The sequence below is a fragment of the Manis pentadactyla genome, chromosome 8 (genome assembly GCF_030020395.1).
Source record: "Manis pentadactyla isolate mManPen7 chromosome 8, mManPen7.hap1, whole genome shotgun sequence".
Lineage (NCBI taxonomy): Eukaryota > Metazoa > Chordata > Mammalia > Pholidota > Manidae > Manis > Manis pentadactyla.
The window spans coordinates 127,149,826-127,169,080 of NC_080026.1; the positions used below are offsets into that span (position 1 = coordinate 127,149,826).

General features: G+C 49.3%; 1 protein-coding gene across 3 annotated transcripts in view; it reads right to left on the reverse strand.

The window, feature by feature from the left end:
* Positions 1 to 1,182: 1,182 nt before the first annotated feature.
* Positions 1,183 to 19,255, reverse strand: part of HSPA12A (heat shock protein family A (Hsp70) member 12A) — a 173,901-nt gene continuing 155,828 nt past the window's right edge. For all 3 annotated transcript variants that reach the window (XM_036898987.2, XM_057506378.1, XM_036898988.2), the window contains 6 exons: positions 14,693 to 14,864; positions 10,917 to 11,003; positions 10,225 to 10,329; positions 9,214 to 9,472; positions 6,237 to 6,340; positions 1,183 to 5,332 (listed from right to left, as the gene is read on the reverse strand). In XM_036898987.2, coding sequence (XP_036754882.2) covers positions 4,695 to 5,332; positions 6,237 to 6,340; positions 9,214 to 9,472; positions 10,225 to 10,329; positions 10,917 to 11,003; positions 14,693 to 14,864 — 1,365 coding nt within the window. In that variant the 3' untranslated portion in view covers positions 1,183 to 4,694. The remainder of the gene's footprint in view (positions 5,333 to 6,236; positions 6,341 to 9,213; positions 9,473 to 10,224; positions 10,330 to 10,916; positions 11,004 to 14,692; positions 14,865 to 19,255) is intronic.

Below are 19,255 nucleotides of genomic sequence, written 5' to 3' on the forward strand. Positions count from 1 at the left end.
TGCGCTCACCGCGCGGCGTACGGGGCGGGGCCGGCAGATGGCCCCGCCCCCGGCAGATGGCCCCGCCCCCCCTCAGCCCAGCACGCGCTGCGGGGGCCAAGTGGACGTGGCGATGCTCACCCTGCTCCAGCTCAGCGCCGACCTGGGCGTGAAATCCAGGGATTTATCCAGCACATACTCGGCCTGTGAAGTCGGTTTAAATCTCGGCACATGGTCTCCGCGGCCGGGCGCTCTTGTCGGTGGGGGGACAGCCGGGCCAAGGGAAGGCCCTCCGGCGGGAGGGAGAGGCCTTGGCGGTGACAGTTTGGGCCTCCCCCACCGCTGTCCCTAGTCTTGTTCCTTATCAGGAACGACAGGATTTCCAGATGGCCTGGATGGTGAGGGGGCAGAAAGGGGTAATGTGCCACAATGACAGCGGGGTGCCAGGGAAGTGGGGCCAAGGTCCTTTCTAACCAGCCTCAGTTTTGGGGGTCAAATTGGGGGCCTGAGCCTTCCTATCACTGGATTGAAACCAGGATGCCCAGAGGGAAGGAGTGGCCTCCACAGGCTGCTGGGCCCAGCTGTTTCCTGCACAGAAAGAAGCCTACACCTGCCTGCCTGCCGACACCGCTTTCCCACGTTTGTTTTCCTGCACCTCCCAGCCTCCCCCACCTCTGCTCTCCTGGGAACTGAAACCAGCTGAAGGCTGATGGATCTACCCACTTGGGAAGAATCTATTACCTCCCTCTGGGTCCTAGGACCCCACCTCGGTCTACGCAGAAGCTTCTAGAGCCAACTCAGGAGGGTGACCCAGACATAGAGCTGTAATACACCCAGGACTCTAGATGCAGCAGCCAGCTTGGTATGCCTACCAGGAGACCAGGGGGCCAGGCACCAGTCCCTGCCTTCTACTTTTTTCCGAAGGACTTTCATTTTAAAGGACGTGGGCCACCCTGGCTCATGTCTTCTCTCTGGCCTGCCTGCTTCCTTTAGCTTGGTGGGCATTGATGCAGCCTGGGTTCCCAGTGAACAAAGGAGCCAGTCTTATTGGAATGAACTTTAATAAAGCTTGCAACACCTAGGAGAAGGCCCAAAAATCAATCTCCACCTGAGATGGGATGGAGAGGGAGGTCAGTAATGATGGATCTGTAATTCCACTGACAAAGTCAGAGTGCAAAAAAAGAAGTCTGGGCCACACTGAGATCCAGAGTTTTGCTTTATTAGACATCTGTGAAGACAGAGTTTGCGGGTACAATCTTGTCAAGTTGTGAATGGCTGAAAAGTTCTGTGAAGTGTGAATTGATCTTGTAGTGAACAAGACCCCAATGGCTGATAGTTTAGAATATAGTTCCATATTCCAAGCAGATGAGAAGTGTGACATTATGGCCAACAACTTTTATACTAGTCATTCACTTAAGCCATTTCCCAGCATAAATATGCAGCTTAATCACAGCTATTTCATCTCTACAATGTGAAATTCGATCTTCAACTAATAATGCATTTTGACTCCTGTTTATATTGATGCATGCAATTCTTTGCCACCCTGGCAATTAACCAGACCTGGACTCTAAAAGCTAAACTTGATTTAAGTAACATTCTAAGGGTAGGGTGGACTTTATAATCTGGACTCATCTTAGCCATCACTGTAAAAAATCTTGTCTGTCTCTTCTTTCTTCTTGCCTATCTTGTATGTCTGTAACTCGCCTGTCACTCAGCACTTAGTAATAGCTGCTCTGTGCAGAAAGGCAGCAGCAAAGGAAAACCTGTGATAGTTCTGCTTCCAAGAAACATGAACATCAGATAGTCCATGCCAGCAGCAACTGAGTAATGGGTCAAGACAACAGGCCTTTTAGAAACTATTTAAGGTTATCAAATGTGTCCAGATGAACTTATCCAGGGCTCTCATTACAGAATATTTCCAGGAGGGAGGGGGTGGGATGGATTGGGGGATTCCCTTTAATAAGTTTAACTAATGGGGCAGCATCTCTGGGGCCAGAATTAAGTCCAGTAAAATTATCACCCCCTCTCCATCATCTATGTGCCAACATTGCAGATTTCAACCAGCTCATTTCAGAGAAATAGATGAGACATCCTCAGTGCAAGGTGGGAAAGGTCCTACATTAGCCAAAAAAAGGACTTGACTGTGCCACTCACACACTTACCCGTGTACTGACACACCACAAGGGTCCACACAAGCAGAGGGTGATAACCCTTCAGGGACACACCGAGTCTTCATAGGTTTGTCTCTGCAGTCACACTGCTTATAGAACTAGAATGTTCAGCTCTCAAGGACTGGACAGGAGAATTGATACATTATTATGCTCCTTTAAATATAACTTGGGACCTTTTGGGAAGGAGGTGCACACAGAAGGGTCTAATGAAGCTGTTGATCCAGGTGGTCCATTTGTTCAATTTGTTCAGAATATTCTGACCCTAGTCTATTGCTTAGTCTTGCATACATAGTCTATAGCTTAGCATTGGTACAAATCGATTAGTAAGACAATTAAGAAATGAAACTGTGAACAATTAAAGGCAGCAATGTCATCAACAAGATTCAAAGAGCATTTTCCTTTTTTTCTTTCCAACAAGAAAAGCGTATTGTAGAAATAAAGATTCTGTACAGTATTCTAATAGTGTATGTACATAAAATTATATTACTTATAACTAAATTGAAAAGTCTTATTTGTAGAATATGGCTGGCAACACCAAAGACAGACCCCATAACGTGTAGCTTTTGAAGCAGAGCAGGCAGCAAGAGAACCCTGGCAAACAAACCCTTTTGCCTGGGTGTGAGATCCGGCCACCGAGTCATGTGACTAGCATTCTCTAGTTGTGTGGTTTATTCGTGTTCCACATTCAAGGAGGGCATTCTGCAGCAGGCGAAGTGAGAAAGAAGACATGTTAAAATGAACTTGGAAATGCCATTTAAAATCTGCATATGGGCTATGGTAATGGTTTCTGCCTCCAGCTTGCATTCAATAAGTTCACTCATCCTCCCTCATTCATTATTCATGCTTCCAGTGATTTAAATCGGAATGAATTCCAGCACGTGGAAAAGACAGCTTTGAAAAGATCAGGTGGGTTGCACGTCAGATTCTTTATTCTTTTTCCTTAGATGGTTCCTGAATGTTGAAGACGACCAGCTTTGCAGGTGGGGATGGGAGTGGAGAATGCAGACACACGGTCCTCAGCCCCATCCTCAGGATAAGGCCCTTGAATTTTTTCCTCTCCAGGCCCTTCCTGTGGGGGCTGAAAGCACCATCCTCGTGCCTGGTGGAGCCCCAGCCCCGTCACAAGAAAGGAAGGAGTGGGATCAGGGCTCTTCACTTGTAAACCCTCCCCCAGGGGACCCCGAAGAGGAAGGCCAGAGGCTGCAAGCTCCCGTCTGTGCTTCATCTTTCAACAAAACCTAAAGTTAGATCTCAAATCTCAGTGGGACTACAGTCCCCTGTGGCACCTACTAAAAATGCAGATTCTGGTTCCTCTCTCCAAGACTTGACTTCATTTCCTAAAAGGGAAGAGATGGGACCCAGAAACCTGTATTTAAGAAGCATCCAGGCAGTTCCCATCCTGATGATGCTCAAATCTGCTCTGAAAAACCGTGGCTGAATTTATCAAGTACAGATCTATGAATTCCTTTTAAATAGACTTTAAAAGCTGATGATTTTAATGAAACATTTCCAAGAACAGCTTCTCTGCCTGTGTATCTATCACTGATGTATTATTTTCAAAATGTGGGACTACATGGACCAGACTCTTAGGGAGATGAGGGTGGTCAGGTAGGAGGAAGTTAAAATTTAAAATACATATGCTTGTTAAGGTGAAGGATTGTTCCAGACTCCTGGGCTTGGTGATGTGAACAAAGTCAACTGCAACCTCATTTCTTCACAGAATCCCCCTAAGGTTAACTAGAATCCCTTATGAATTCAGAAATCAGGATTTGGCACTTGGGGAATTATGTCACAGCATATAATTTGAGATATGTCAGCATTGATTTAATATCCATTTTCCTCGAATCAAGTTTTTCCCTGCTGAGAAGTTGAGGGGTCAGCTACCCCACTCACATAAATCCTAGTGGATAAGCCGAGGCTACCATTTTTCTTCACTAAACCTATTTGGACTTTAAATTATGAGAACCTAAAATAGTGCCCAGTGTAGGCAGTCTTCTCCCACCGGCTACAAACACTCCCCATTCCCACTGAATCACCACTTTTAATCACATGATGATGAAAAGGAATTAACTGCAGATGGGTGGCATTTTGTATTGACTGCTATCCAAAAGATGTAAAAAGGAAAGCCTCAAAGAGATGAAGAATCCCTCCCAGCTCAAGGATCTTAGTTAAAATCTAGAAAGATAGCAATAGCATCCGAAGTTCACTAAATAGAGATCTGCTCGGAGCAGGCTCAGCCACTGCTGCGGATATGCACCGATCCCCTTGCTGGGTGGGTGTTTCACCACTGTGTGCCTATGAAAACCAGCTGCTTTTCCAGATCTTTTCTTATCCCCAAACCTGGATCTCAAGTTCCGACAGTTTTTCTGACTCCAGTGTGCCCTCAAAAATTCCAAATTATTTCTATCCCTGGTTGTTCTCATCTTCCCTGCTGAAATTCAGGTGGGCAGAGGCAAGGGTCAAGGACAGGGAAAGAACAGTCAGGGTTGAGGTCAGCGGATGCAGGTGAGCTGGGTCCGAGGGGGCAGTTGGTGGGGTGGCTGGTTAGTAATTTAAGAAGTCAATCCCAACCTTGACACTCTTGGAGGTGGCTATATCGATGGCCATGGCCTTGATCTCGGTGTCCCCGAACTGCATGAGGGTCTGGATCTCCCTCCGGGCCGGCACGGCCGTGCCGCTGGTCCCCGTGAGATCCAGGCGGAGCGTGCCGCACTTCTTCACCCCAGGGTCAGTGATGAAGCTCACGTTGTCATGCTCAGAGCTGTAGATGTTGATGACAATGACCAGCTGGGAGGGCTTGGCCGGGGTGTAGCTACGCTTGACCAGCTCGCCCAGGGCCACCGACTGGTCAGCAGAGATGAACTTGTCGAAGACATCGGTGCACCAGCGAGTGCCGTCCTTCACCAGCAGCTTCTCGGGCGGGTGCCTGCCCTCCACGTAGCGGTTCAGCACACCCACCCCATAGGTCAGTGGGGACCGGCGCACCTTGATGACAGCAGGGTCCAGGCCGAAGAGGACAGCACCCTTGAGGATGGTGAGGCCCACGTCCTGGGGGATGATGATGCGGCACATGTTGCCGAAGGCAGCCTGCACAGCCTGCTGCAGGAGGGGTGCTTCTGCAAAGCCGCCCACCAGGAACAGGAACTTGACAGCAGACACTTCGGGCTTCTGAAACAGGTCCCCTGGAAGAGAAGAGGAGAGACAGCTTCCAGTCACCAAAAGTCAGCAGCCAAGGGGGACAGAGTGGCCTGAGAATGTGGAGAATGGACAGAACCACTGGGCCAACTGGAGGACAGGCTTAGTCTGAGCTGGTTGAACAGAATTCTTGTAGAGCTGGTCATCTTTAGAAAGGGGACTTGCACATGGATATGCTCAGGAATAAAAAGCAAAACTACTGCTAAGTAGACACCATTTGAACAGAGAGGTGGTGGTCATTTAAGTAGTGATTTGTTAGGCACAAATGCATCTGGCACTCTCCGAACCTGTGGTCCTATTAAGTGGGTCAAGGCAGGCTGTCATCAATATTATTCTTTGGTTTTCATAAAAATCCCATCCCTCTCCTAGGGCTTCTGATTTGGTTAGCAAGGGGTAGTAAGTGGATGTGAGGCCTGGATACTGAAGAAGGTCCCCAGTGAGTCTACTGGGTGTCCCTGGGTGGGGGCCACCGAGACAGCAGGACAACCGCATGGCCAGAGGCTGTCTGCCCCCTGTGTCCACACAATAGCTCCTTCTCCCCAGCAAGGGCTATGGCTCTGATAAAGGAAAGACAGTGTATTCCCTAGGGCCTCGAGAAAAATATTGCTATAGAGTCTTAGCTGTCTGACTTCCAAAGGCAAACGGAATGCCCGAGTGCGGACAGGCTCCCAGCTGCTTGAAGGACCTGGCGGGAGGGTTCCAGAGCCTGTGCCCCACAGCCTCCCTTGAGTGAGCCTCCTACATGCCCAGGCCCTGCCTACTCCTATAGGGGCCCTGGCCTGTGGCTCCCAGCTGGGACACCCTGCACCCCACTGGCTGGTGATGCTGGAACAGTCAGTACCCATTCTTGGCTCTACCCCGCTGAGTGGCCAAGCCCTGGCTGGTACTTACGGAGATGCTCAATGATGCTGTCAATGGTTGGCTTAAAAAGGGCATTCATGGCATCTGGACTCATCCTCAGCATCCCCTGCGAGGACCACTTCACAAAATCCACACTGTGGGGCATGGCACAGAGAGAAACAAGTGCTGAGTGTATGAACGATTCCCAGGCTAGTATGCACAGACGGGGGTCCTGGCAGAGCAGCTGTCACATCACAGGGGGGCAGAGAGATTTAGGAAAGTCCTTGGACATACCCTGAACTGCCAGGATCTGGACCCTTAGCAGATCAAAAGCTAAGACATAACCTCTCCAGTTCTCCTTGCTTTTGGTCGTGGCCCACCCTTCCCCTGGAACAGTGGAAGCCACAGTCTAGTGCAAAAGATAGGGACATAAATACAGAGATCTCTGTCAGTTGGATAACCACATTTTGAATCCAGCTATAGGTGGAATCGAGTCTATTAAAGGTACACACAGTCATCACCTGCACTGCCACTGAAGGGTAGCAACCTGTGTGTTCAGGGGCATCTCCTTCAGCCTTGGCGGGCACCTGCCCCATGGCAGTGTTGAGCCTAATCCTACCAGATGCCTCTCATTATCTCTGTCAAAGGTGTGGCGCGACCAAAGCACTGAACAGGGAGTCAGGATTGCTGGGCTCCAGCCTGCCCTCCCTCATGCAGTAGCTGTGGGACTCTGGCAAGTTGGCCTACATTTTTCTCTGAGCTCTGGTCTTCTCATCTGGGAATCAGGAATAATGCCAGTTGCCTTGCCCCCTCACAGGGGTTGTTGTGAAGATCAAGTTAAGTACCCTGCCCGTGAGAACACTTCGGAAACTTTCTGACACTGAAGGAATGCTAGGGACTGTTTCGGCAATGCGTGCCCCACCTGTTCTAAAGTTCAAAGGGACCAAGCCAATGGTTTTTCGGTTCCTGAAGCAAAGCACATACCAGCTGCTGCCCAGCATCACATTCTCAACGCGGCCACGTCTCCCCAGCCAGGAGTTATTTCTGTGGCCAAGGCCAAAGGACAATGTGGTGTGGTGTGGTGTGGAGTGACCCAATGGCTGGCTGCAGCCAGGGGACCCAGTAGGAGAGTTGTGCAGGTAGGACTTGGGATTCGACTTGGAGCAGGTGCCTTTGTGGGGTACCAACAGGGTAGAGAGAACATCTAGCTAGCAGGAGTAGGAACTAGTAGGAGTTCAGCTAGGACCCTGTTCCAAGGTCAAGAAGACCTGGAATCAAATCCGCTTTGTTTCCCACTAAAGGAAAGGGCTTCTTAGAGGAAGTGCCAATTGCAGGAGTAGGGTAGGGAATATGCCAGATGAGCCTAGAGCATCTTCACATACCAGAAGGCCTAGGCTGTCAAAGACCTCAAATGTCACGTCAGTGAGACTCAGCAGCCAACGTGAAGAAGCTCCTACTGCCAAGATGAGTCAATTTGAGTATCAATAAGGATATAACTGCCATGGTTAAAATGTACCAAAATGCTTAAATCCATGAATACTTAATGTGCCCCCATATAAGAAAAAAATTCATTTGTCTCTTTGCAGCGTGCTAGGAAATCAACAATTTTAACAAAAGATGTATAAATGGAGGGAAAGGACCAAGTATTTGTCATGGCCTTCCGATATGGACTGTACTTCAGGAAAGCCAAACCTTTGAGGAGAAAAGTTTCTCTCTACAGAAATATTCTAGCTACTAAAGGAAGAAGTGATAGATGAAGGGGAGAATCACGGGGCCACCCTTAGGTTCATGGACCCAGGCAGTGTGCATCCATGACCGCTGACATCACAAAAGAAGTGACAAACAAGCACTATGTGTGCCCTAGTCCGATGCAATAGGAAATACTACCAACCATGAAGCAGATTTGCCAAAAACTCAAATTTAAATCTGATTGAACCTCTGGCTCAATCTCCCAATTTGTAAAAAGTACCAGGGGACAGAAGAACGTATTGTGTGGGTAAGCAGTGAGCAAAGCCCAGACGGTAGGAAATTCTAGGACAAACAATCCGCTTTGTCACCTAATAAATGACAAGGAAAATGCAGGAGGGGGAACCCTATTTATTAAGTGGGACTTAACAGGCAAATCAGATCATTGCTATGTATGGCTGCCAATTGGATCTAATGCAAAAAAAAAAAATGAGACAATTGGAAAACCTTTAATGTTAACTAGATATTTGATGGTATTGAAGAATTACTAATTTTAAGTGTGATAATAGTACTATAGTTATGATTTTAAGTTTATCACCTTTACAGATACATACCAACATATTTATGGATTGATGATGATCTGAAATTTGCTTTAAAATAATTGGGAGAGGGTGGACGAGGGTTTAGACTGGCAGGAATGACCATTTCTGAAGCTGGATAATGATGTTCACTTTACATAGTAAATGTCTGGAATTTTCCACTATAAAAAAAGTTTTTAACACATCTATGATTTTTGCCTATTACTTTAAAAACTCAACTTGAAAACATCTTCCAAATATATTCTTGTGCAACAAGTTGGGCTACAAACACTTGCCTGCAGCCACTCCTGCTACTCAGAGTAGCAGGAAACTTAAGACTCCCATGGGATTTCATTCCACAAAATTATTTACTGAGTACCTACTATGTACATACCAGGTTCTGTTGTAGATACTGGGGATATAGCAGAGGCCAAAACAGGCAAAATTCCCTGCTTTCACAAAGTTTGTATTTTTTTAGTCCCTAATAACAGTTAACACACTGGTAGCACTTTCCAGGTCCCAGGCATTGTACTAAGCACCTAACAGATATGAATCCATTTCATTTCCACCACAACCTTTTGAGATAAATGGAATTATCCCATTTTCCAGATTTAAAAACTGGGGAACAGAGAAGTTGAACCACTTACCCAAGGTCACACAGCGAGTGTGTAGGATTGGAAATCAGAGTCTACCCTGCCCCCGTGCTTCCCATCAACACGATCCATTCCCTAGAACGACCTGGGCCAAAGATGAGTCCGACTCACTTGCTCTTCCTCAAGGCGTGCTCCACGCTGTGACCACGGAACTTCTTGTAGTAGTCGATGAAGGAGAAGGGCAGGGTGATGTTCAGCGGGTTAGTTCGGTCCGGGGCAGCTGCCCTCTTGCGAGACTCAAACGCGATCATTAAGTCAACCCAGGCCGCAGGACGCTTGATTTTGAATTGCTCAATAAAATCCTCTCCAAATATTTTACACAGAAGTTTTTCGAATTCATAGTCTACTCCTAAGGATCCATAGGGTCCACCTGAATCAGAATGTGAACCCACCATGTTAAAAACCATCAGAAACGGAGTCCAAACTCTGAGAAACAGCCTACCCTGTGCTCATCTCTGAAACAGAAAGTACCACAAACTTGGACCCACTTAGCAAGCAGACTGCAGCTCTCTGTTTTTACTTACATTTTAAAACTCTGTAGGTTCTCACTCCACGTAAAGATACTTGGTCCTACAGAAATCACCTGACAACAATCTATTTAAAATCAATTACATTTTAAATAAAATCAGCACATTTAACTAATGAGGAATATCACAGTATTCCTACCCAAGAAATTCAAGGACAGGAGCTGGAAAACAGCAGGTGGTACCTGGTCCCTATCACTGAGTCTTCACTCTTCATCCCCACCCCTACCAGCTTCAGAAAGAGCCTGCTCTCTGGTTTGTCAATCTTGATTCAAGACCAAGACCTCATCAGAAAGCTTAACCATAGCATCAAATCATAGGTGACATCAGGCTCCAATCATATCCTTCCAGAACTTTCAGAAACAAACTCCCCCAGGATCTGAAACAGGCTCACTTTATGCCAAAACCCCAGTCATGGTTGGTTGGTGTTTTAAAGAACATTTAACAGCATTTTGTTCTCTAAAATCATGCAGGCTTTGGTATCCTGTCCCGCCAACATCCCCGCATGCTGGTGGCACTGAAAAAATGAACTGCTGAGAGAAATCTGAAAGGAGAGACACAGCTCAGGTATGAGAAAATTAGTCATGCAGGGGCTCACCTGTTGCTTTATACAGTTCTTTAAGGTGTCCCTCTGGTAACCGTATCTGGTGGACTGTCAGGTCTACGGTGCCACCGCCACTGTCCACAACCACATACTTGTCACCTGGTATAAAACAGCCATCCTTTACATGGAGCGCTATGGTCAACAGCGGTCCTGAAATAAGCTGGTGGGTGAGGACTTGGTATACTTCACTGAGCACCACCAACACGTATTAGGGCAATGGTTTTGCTAACTATCTGCACAGTGAGTTACTCATGACTAAGTAAATGCAGTAAAGTCTACCCAGGGGTGATGGTCAGTGTGGATGATAAAGAATCCAGATGGGTGAATCTTTAAAACTAACGCATCCATATCTCATACCGCATACTCCGCACATACCAGCAGACAACTTCCTGCCAAGTTAACAATGCCATGAAATGACCTGATGTTTAATCCAAGACTTATGCTGGAACTGCTGAATTCCAGTTTCTACCTTTCTTCTGAAATGTCTCTAATCGTGTAACATGCAAAATTACAGCTCCCCAAAGAGCTCTCCTTGGGTGAGTGGTCTTTAAAACCAACTGATTTTGAGCATTTTCCAAAAGGACAAAAGGACAAATAGGGATGAATTTTTGCCAACAGCACACACACACACACACACTCACACACACACAAATCCAGCAAGGGCAAAGGGCATTCAAGGACACTACCTTCCTCCAGCTCAGACCAGATTTCTCCTATGACATTTTCCACCAAAAAGGTCCGACTCTGCCGATTGCGCCGAACGTGTTCCTTAGCTAGTGGCCAACAGAAAAAAAATGATGATGGGTAAGAAAGCGTGAAAAAGCAGGCAGTCATCTGCAGTCAGTGGAGGCAGTAGCTTGAGGTTTAGGGACAGAGGAACATTTAGTGATGGTTGATCAAAATGGTTACACAAATAGAACATTGGGACTTACAAAGCCAGCTGTTCCAGAGCAATCAGCTGTTTCCACCAGCCTCCATCTATGCATCTGCATGGCAGCTTTGACCTGTGCCCTGGCTTAATAAAGCTCACCCTGATGACTCCCCCAGTGGTATTTTTGGGGAATTGGGTTAATGAAATCGGCCAATTTCCTGGCTTTGCTGTCCCAGAGAGGAAGCTGTCTGCCAAGCAGCCTGCAGTGTGCTTGGTTAAGTAACTTCACAGCAAGGAACGCTGTCTGATTCAAGGAATGTAGGGTATGTTTTCCTAATCTGGATCCTGGATAAACTGGACCGAAGTCACTTCCTGATCCTGCTGAAGCCAATATGCTCTTCAGCCACAAGGGGGCGCATCACCCACTAGGCGGTGCAGCTGAACCTAGCAAGCTAAGGGCACCTTTTTCCTGAACACTGTGGGACCAACAGGCCAGGGCTCAGGGTACTTAGTAGCTGTGGATGTTTGCATCGGGTAACTTTCTCTCTCGCAAGCTTCCAGACAGCCCTGTGGGGCGGACAGGGCACAAGTCATCATCGTTATGTTCAGATGAGGAAACCCGGTCAGGCGAGGTTGAGGGCTTTGCAATTTCCATGACTCTGTCTTGCAGCCTGAGATTAACCCTCCAACCACAGACCCGCATGCCTCTTAGATTTAAGGATTTACAGTGAAGCCTGAAAAAGCAAAATGCGAATGTTAAAAGATAGGGAAGTGCTATCTTGGAAGCAGCAGGGCATAGCCAAGGTGGGAATCGGGGCAAATCACTCAACACCTCTGGGCCTCAGTCTTCTCATCCATAAAATGGAGATACTAATGCTTGGCCAAAGTTCCTCATAGGCAGAGCAGGGACTGGTTCTCTGACTTATCCTCAGTAACCAGTGTGGCCCAACACACAGGAGGTGATATTGAAGGAAAGGCACCAGGTATGAGGCCTGATGCCCAGCAAACGATCCCTACAGTGAACAACTAGAGCAACCCCTGCTTTCATGAATGAAGGTCCTGTCTACTATGCTGCCCCAACCCACAACCTGACTCCTCACCAATTTTTTTTATTCCTAAGCTGGTGCTGCTGACTTTGAATTGCCCTACAAATCTGTCGGTTGCTGGTTATCCAGTAAAGGAGCTATGACCCTCTAGCCTCTTTCAGCAAGGAGCACAGTGTTTACAAAACATCTTCCCTGGCAAACACTGGCCAGCTCGAAGCTCTTCAGGCCCCGGGTTACAGTGGAGAGGACGTCTCCTGGGTAGAGTTCTTGTAGGCCTGGGAGGGAGCCTCCAACTCAGGCCTTCTCTTCTGTTCCCAGCTCCAGCTCCAGATGAACTTACACTGCACACCTCGTAGGGGGCATCTGGTTTGTTCACATAACCAAGGCGGCTAACAGAATGGCACTCACCAAAAAAAACAGCCAAGCAAGGCAATTAAAATATATTCTGAGCTCTCAAAAAATTATCCCATTTTTCAGGCAAATTAAGCCCAAGATTGTGAATAATGTATCCTTTACTGATCTCATTAAATACTTTTGTTGTAAAATAATACTGACGGCAGACCCCATGGGACTGGGGGCAGCGTGCCAGCCCCACTCACCTCAGTGGTGTCCCCTGGGGCACCCAGCATGGAGAAGCAGCAGAGGGCTGAGAAGGGCCTGGGGGGTCTCAGCACTGATGCTGGTCTGGGTACTTCTGATTAAGCGCCGTGCCCCGGCCTCCCTAGATGGCACCCCCTCCTTCTCAGAGAGAGGTTCTAACCGAAATCAAGGCTGAGACAGAGCCGCTGCCTTGCTGCCCCCGAGGGACTACTGGGCCGTGGCTCAGGACCTTCAGGCGGCCAACCATGAGGACTTCAAAAACCAGAAAGACTCTCTGAGCACATGAGACAACAGCAAATCCCACAAGGCACAGGACGCAGATGTGGAGCAGTGCGGGATAGACACGTTATGTTCCAGGAAGGGAAACCCAAAACTGAGCTCTTGAGGAAGGCAAGCACTCAAAAACACTATTTCCCCCTCAAATGTGAGGGTTTTCCTTAAGGAGTGCTAAGAAGAGCTGTACTAGAATTAGCTAATTCTGACATGAATTTTTGTTTATGAACCACTAAGAACCAGCACGTAGGCTGCAGAGCCCAGTCATTTTTTCCAACTAAAACAATGAAAAAGGAAATTTAAATAAATATATCGTCCTGAGTGTTTCAACGTGAATGCATCTGATAGGGTTGCCCAGGCTGGCCTTGGCATGCTTTGGTGGGGGCCGAGCATTGCTAGAAAAAAAAGCAAAGGAGGCCCTCAGATTTAAAGAGAAGCCTGTTTCCATCCACCCCGAGCAAGTCAGATCTTATGTGCTCATTGATGCACAGCCCTGGCAGCTGTCCTGTGGCTGAGGTTGTCACTGTCCTGTGGCTGAGGTTCCAGACTCTTCAATCTTGGGATGAAAATGCAGAATGGTGGCCTCTGAGGCCGAGCTACCCTGTGAAGAGGAAGAGGCAAGTTCTGGAGGGGACAGGCCAGTACTGCCTGAAGAAGGATGTGTACCCACAAGAGGGTAAGCCTGGGCCCTGGTGCCTCAGGGGTATAGAGACAGGTTATAGGTGTGGAGACCCAGGAAAACTTGGGAACAAAGCTGTAGAGGAATGACCAGTGACAGTCCTCAATAATGTCATCCCTCTCCTCCTGGGCCTGGGCCTGGGCCTTCCAGGGCCAGATGTGGGTGGGCCTGGGACATAGGCCTCTGCCCTTGAGGCCCTCAGCTGGGAAGGGAGCACAGGGCTCAGAGCTGTGGGCACAGCACCACCCTCACAGCGCTCTGATTGGCCCCCATGCTCACTCACCTCAGTGTATTTGACTCTGACCTAGGGTGTCTGCAAATTCCCTGGCCCTGGACAGACCCACAGAGCCCTGAGTCCCAGGGAAAACAGTCCTAGGGAACCAGACTGTGAACCAACTTGCATACAAGTAAATATGAAAGAGAAGTTCCTTGAAATACCCATCCTAGGTTTCCCTAGGCAGGTGCTCCTTCCCACAGCTGAGCATCAACCGGGTCAGGAAAAGTCAGCAATTTTCATCTGTATTTTAAACTCTCGCCAGGTTTAAGGCTAAGATACATAATGAGCTCATCACACACTCACAGCGGCCCCAGTGAGTGAGTCAGCAATAAATCAACAGTCTTAATGGAAGAATTAATAACAAGCGAGTGGGATTAGATTAAGAATCAGTTAATAGACAAGAAAAATTAAGAGCCTAGTAAAATGCAAGGCCAAGAACTGTTTTCAGGCCACCCTTGGGTTTTTGGAAAGAATCACCTCCCCTTTGCTTAGGTATGTGGGTGGCTGATGAACCAGGGTCTCATTGCTGAGTTAGTGGAGGTCCCTGGAGGGGCCAGGGAGGGGGCTGAGTACAGAGGTGCTTAAAGCCAAGCCCTCTGGGAGTATCTTGATTCTTCAGTATAGCACTAAGTGTCTTTAAACAATCAGAGGCTGAGAAACACACAGTGGGCAGGAGGGGAGGGAGCAGGCAGGGGGAGAGAGAGAGCAGGAGGTACCCTGTGCAAACCCAGCTCCTACTGTGTCACTGGAGCTGTACCCGTTGACCGCGGACTTGCTGCTCAGCTCGATCATCTGGTGCAGCCTCAGCTTCCGGCAGTAGATGGAGGCCGCCTCGGGCTCCAAGGCAATGATGAGCTGCTCCGAGTTCTCAGGGGAGGCCAGGCCTGCCTGGAAGACAGAAGCAGAGGCTGGGACCCAGGCTTCCTGGGCAGGACCGCTCCGAGGACACTCGTACCTTGGGCGTCTGGGCTGATGCCTCCACAGAAGAGACACTCACACTCTGTTTGTTTGGGAAATTCCCTCTACAGCTCTGCAGAGCTTAAAATTGAGGTGATGGGTGCTGGGCCCCAAGCCAGGGGCCCACTGCAGAGTGGCAAAAAAAAAAAGCACTTAAGCACCGTTGAGCAACATGGGGCTCTCTGGGCCATGGGGCCTCTTGTACTGGGAGCTTGCTTAGCCCAGAACTGAGTAACATGAAGGAGGACAGGCCCCAAAACTTTGAAAACCACCACAGGATGGAAGAGGCATCGCTGAGCCTCAGCCTTGCAAGCATCTGATCTTGCCGTATGGGGATCTGGGCTCTCAGTGCCAGCACAGCAGGAGGGCTCCAGGCTCCAGAGCTCCAGCGGAAAGGCCCTCCCAGAATCCCATACATAGCCCCACGTTTTATAGAGTGTGCGTCGAAAGGCAGCTGGCAATGATCTTACTCAAGCGTTGATCCCTTTAATAGCAGAATAGCCTGTGCTCTGCAACATCTGGCTTTTCCAGTTAGAGCCTCTCCAGGCCTTGAAACAGCCAGCCAGGAGGCTCCAGGACAGCCCTTCTGGGAGTGCTCAGAGGAACAAGCCTGCCTTGGCTTCTAACAGGTCCCTGCCCACCTCTCGTGGCCTTGAAATGGAGCAAAAGGTCTCGCTTGCTTATTGAAGCTGTTCACGCCCGTGGGGTTTCCTTGGTTGCCAGCACGATGGAAAACAGAGGCACACTCCACCCCTTGGGGGCTTTTGTCCAACTCCTCCACTTTGTGCAGAAAGAAACCAAGGCTTGGAGAGAGAGGGTGGCCAACTAACTGACATGGACTCTGTCTCAGTACCAACACTGGGACAGTCTTAGGCTCAAAGCTCCAGTCTGTAAGTGGCAGAGCCCACCCAAGCCCAGGACCTGAGCCTCACAGACCAGCTCTTTAACTGGTTCTCACCCTCCTGTTCTCAGCAACTTCAGTTACTGGGCTGAGGCCCAGGCCTTTGGAACAAACTCCCCGGGTGCCTCTATTGCTCACTCAACTGGTTTAAAGGTACAAACTCTTTACGCACTTACTTTGGGATGGTACTAAATGGCACACTGCCTGTATTTGCAGTTAGGTCTCTGTGATACCCACACCCAAAATGAACCAATTAGGTATGTTTTAAAGAGAAATACTTAGCATGCGGATGACTAGAAATCTCCATTTCCCCAATACTGAATGCCTCACAGGGAGCAGTGGAGCCCCTTCTAGAAGGCTGACTTTACAAAACCAGATGGAACCCCACATGTGCCTACATAATCCACAGGAAAGCCCCCTCCTTACTGCCTTGTACCCATGGCTGCAGCCAACCACAAGGGCAGCATTTATGCCCATCAGCTCCATCCCTGGGTTGAAGAAGCCAGGTCTATGCTTCACTGACATCACTCAACAGGCTACTGACTCAGATGCTTGACAAGATAGCCCACTATTCCCTAGTCAAGGGCTTGACGGGCCTCACTTTCCCCCAGGGTCACACGAGATGCCCTCGGCATAAAGATGACTGAGGTGTGGAGTGCCCAGTGAAAGAGGACATGGGTTACACAGCTCTGTGCCACCAGGAAACCGGGAACCACTAAACCTTAATCCCCAGGATCCCAGAAGAAGAAATACAAAATAAAACCAAGAGGAGCCCCCTCTGAAAGGAGAGCTCTATGGATTGGCTTTTCCATCTTCTTGGGTTTGTAAAGTCAGGGACCTCCTAGAACAGGCCTGGCCTCCACACATCAGAGCGAGGAGGAGGAAAAGCTAGCTCCAAAGAGAAAGCTGGGCCGAAATGTTTCTGACTTTCCCCCAAAGTTCAGAATGGAATAAACCTGGGAGAAGGGGCGGGAGACAACACCAGGGGCACCCGGGCACTCAGCATGAAGGAGGAAAAGCAGAGGCTCTGCCCACTCAAAAGGCACATTGCTGTCATCATGTCCCACTGGGATGTCAACCTGCCCGGCAGTCCCCACCTGGCCAGGAAGAGCAACACAGGACCAGGTGGGACGGGGGGTCATGAGGGTGGAAAGAAGAACAGAAAACAAATGCCCTCATTCTTCTGTACACATTCCCTACAATTCTGAGCAGGAATTCTGATTTAGATGTGAAATACCGGCACAGAATATCAAACCAAGAAGTCCAGAGGAGTGAAGAGCCTTGAGCATAATTACAGAATATGAGATGTCCACGTGTACCTGGTGTGTGACTCACACAATCCAGGGCTCCCACTAGGGCATTCCCACATCCTGAAGCTGTAAAAGGCACACCGGTGGACCCTGAGTCTGCCCTGAACAGCATGGGCTGAAGCCCTCAGGGAAGGCCTTTCATCTGTCCCTCCCCAGCTGGGCGGGACTCCCTCCTCAGCCAAAGCTTCGGTGCACTTCCACAGGGGGACCCCCTGTCACTCAGGAGAGGATGTGGAGCTTGGATGAAGAGGACCCCAAACCAGAGAAGAAAAAAGCAGTCAGTGAGGAGCCCAGCAATGCCTGGGAGGCCAAGATAAAACAACCGCACTCCCTTGCCTGGAGCAGCCCCCACCTGCTCCCCAGTGAGGGTGAGGGGCTGTGTCCCCACCAGCAAACTCCCACGCAGGCCACAGTGGGGGACTGAGTGAGAGAGGCAGGCGGAGGCAGCTGGCTCTTCACAGATCCCATCTCCCCAGGAGGGGTCCCAGAGCTGCCGTGGCCTCCAAGAAAAGGAGGAAATGCAAGAGAATCCACCAGACTCTCAAAAATCCAGATGTCTTTATCTTCGAGCAGGAGGATCAGGCCCGGAAGTGTAAGCTTTGTTTCTACATAAACACTTGGAGCCATCCTCAGCAGAAGTCCTCTGGCCTGGCAGCTGTCAGGAGACCTGGGGGTCTAGCGGCTTGGGATCAGGCCAGGGTCAACCGGAGCTGAAGGGCATCCTCTGTTTTTGCTAATTCCACCTCTGGAGCTAAAACCTCAGGGTTCCCTCCGTCTGCTGGGACCCCAGCAAGCACTTAGCACTTAGCATATTCTGTCTCCAGATGGATGGATGTGGACACGTCTAGCCTCTCCTGCAAGATGGTATGCTTTCTAACGGCAGCAGTCAGGGCTTCTTGCCTGGTAGCACATAATAGGTGCTCAGAGGGTAGCTGCAGAATGAATGAATCAGCCATCCCTCCAGCCAGCCTTATTTTGCAATTTCCTGGCCCTCTTCTCTGAGGAACTGAAGAGGCGCCTTCTGCAGATGTGAAGAGGGGATTCTACAAACAGAGAGTCTGAAGCTGGGGTGCACTGACCCACTTGACTCTAAGTCTGGGCCGGCGGGTGCACCATCACAGTAGTTTTTACAAGGCTGCTTCCTGGTCACAAGCTCCACTAGGGAGGAGCAGGTGGGTGAGAAATCCACACTGGGGAAGCTGGGATTCGGACATGGGCGTTTACACTGACAGCGCAGCTCCTGAGCCCTGCCGTTGGCCAGGAAATCCCGCCAGGGACTGTGTCCACAGCTGTGAAAATGGCCAGACCGGCTGAGAGCTCTGCTGGCCTGGTGCCAAGCTGCAAAGGTCTACAGCTGGTTCTGGGTGTCGTGTCACGGAGTGGGGGTGGGGGCAGGGGGTTTCCTGATGTGATCACTTTTACTGCAGTTTGTTCTGAAAGGGAGGCAAATAGAAGCTGCAACTCTGTCTTAGATGAGATCATCGTAACAGGGAGCATCATTTGTTTAACAGGTTTCTGGAACCTACTAGAGTTACACATTTTAGGCAAAATGCCTAAATTTTAGGCAAAATGCCTTCAGAAATAAACTGCACTATTACTGATGCCCATCGTGCCTAGCCGTGCTGCCCTCAAGACTGGGTAGAACCCTCTGCCATTCTAGGTCTCTTCTGAAGGCCTTGGAAGTGGGATCAGCTGTTCTTTCTGCAACCAGCTTTTCACTGAATGCTCTTTCAGGGTCTAAAAGTGTCCTGAGCCTGTAAATTATAAAAGAGAGATTTAACCCAATTTTCCAAAAAGCTCTGGACATAAGAGGAGCTTTGGGGGCTTCCCAGGTGAAACTGTATCTGTATAAAGTGCTCTGTGGCCCTCTGGCAGTGAACCACAGGCCTCGGAGCCACGGCCCCAGCACCACCCAGTCTAGGCCTGCTCCTCACGTGGGAGGTGCTGCCCCTCTGCCCCTGGGCCTCTCCTTCCTCCCCCAGGCTGTGGCAGGACGAAGCTCAGGCCCCACCGGAGTGGGCCGTGAACTTGGGCTCAGGGGTACCCCACAGGCCTGGAAGGAAGAACTCCATTTCCCACATGAAAGCAGGGTGGACATGACCAGTTTCCCG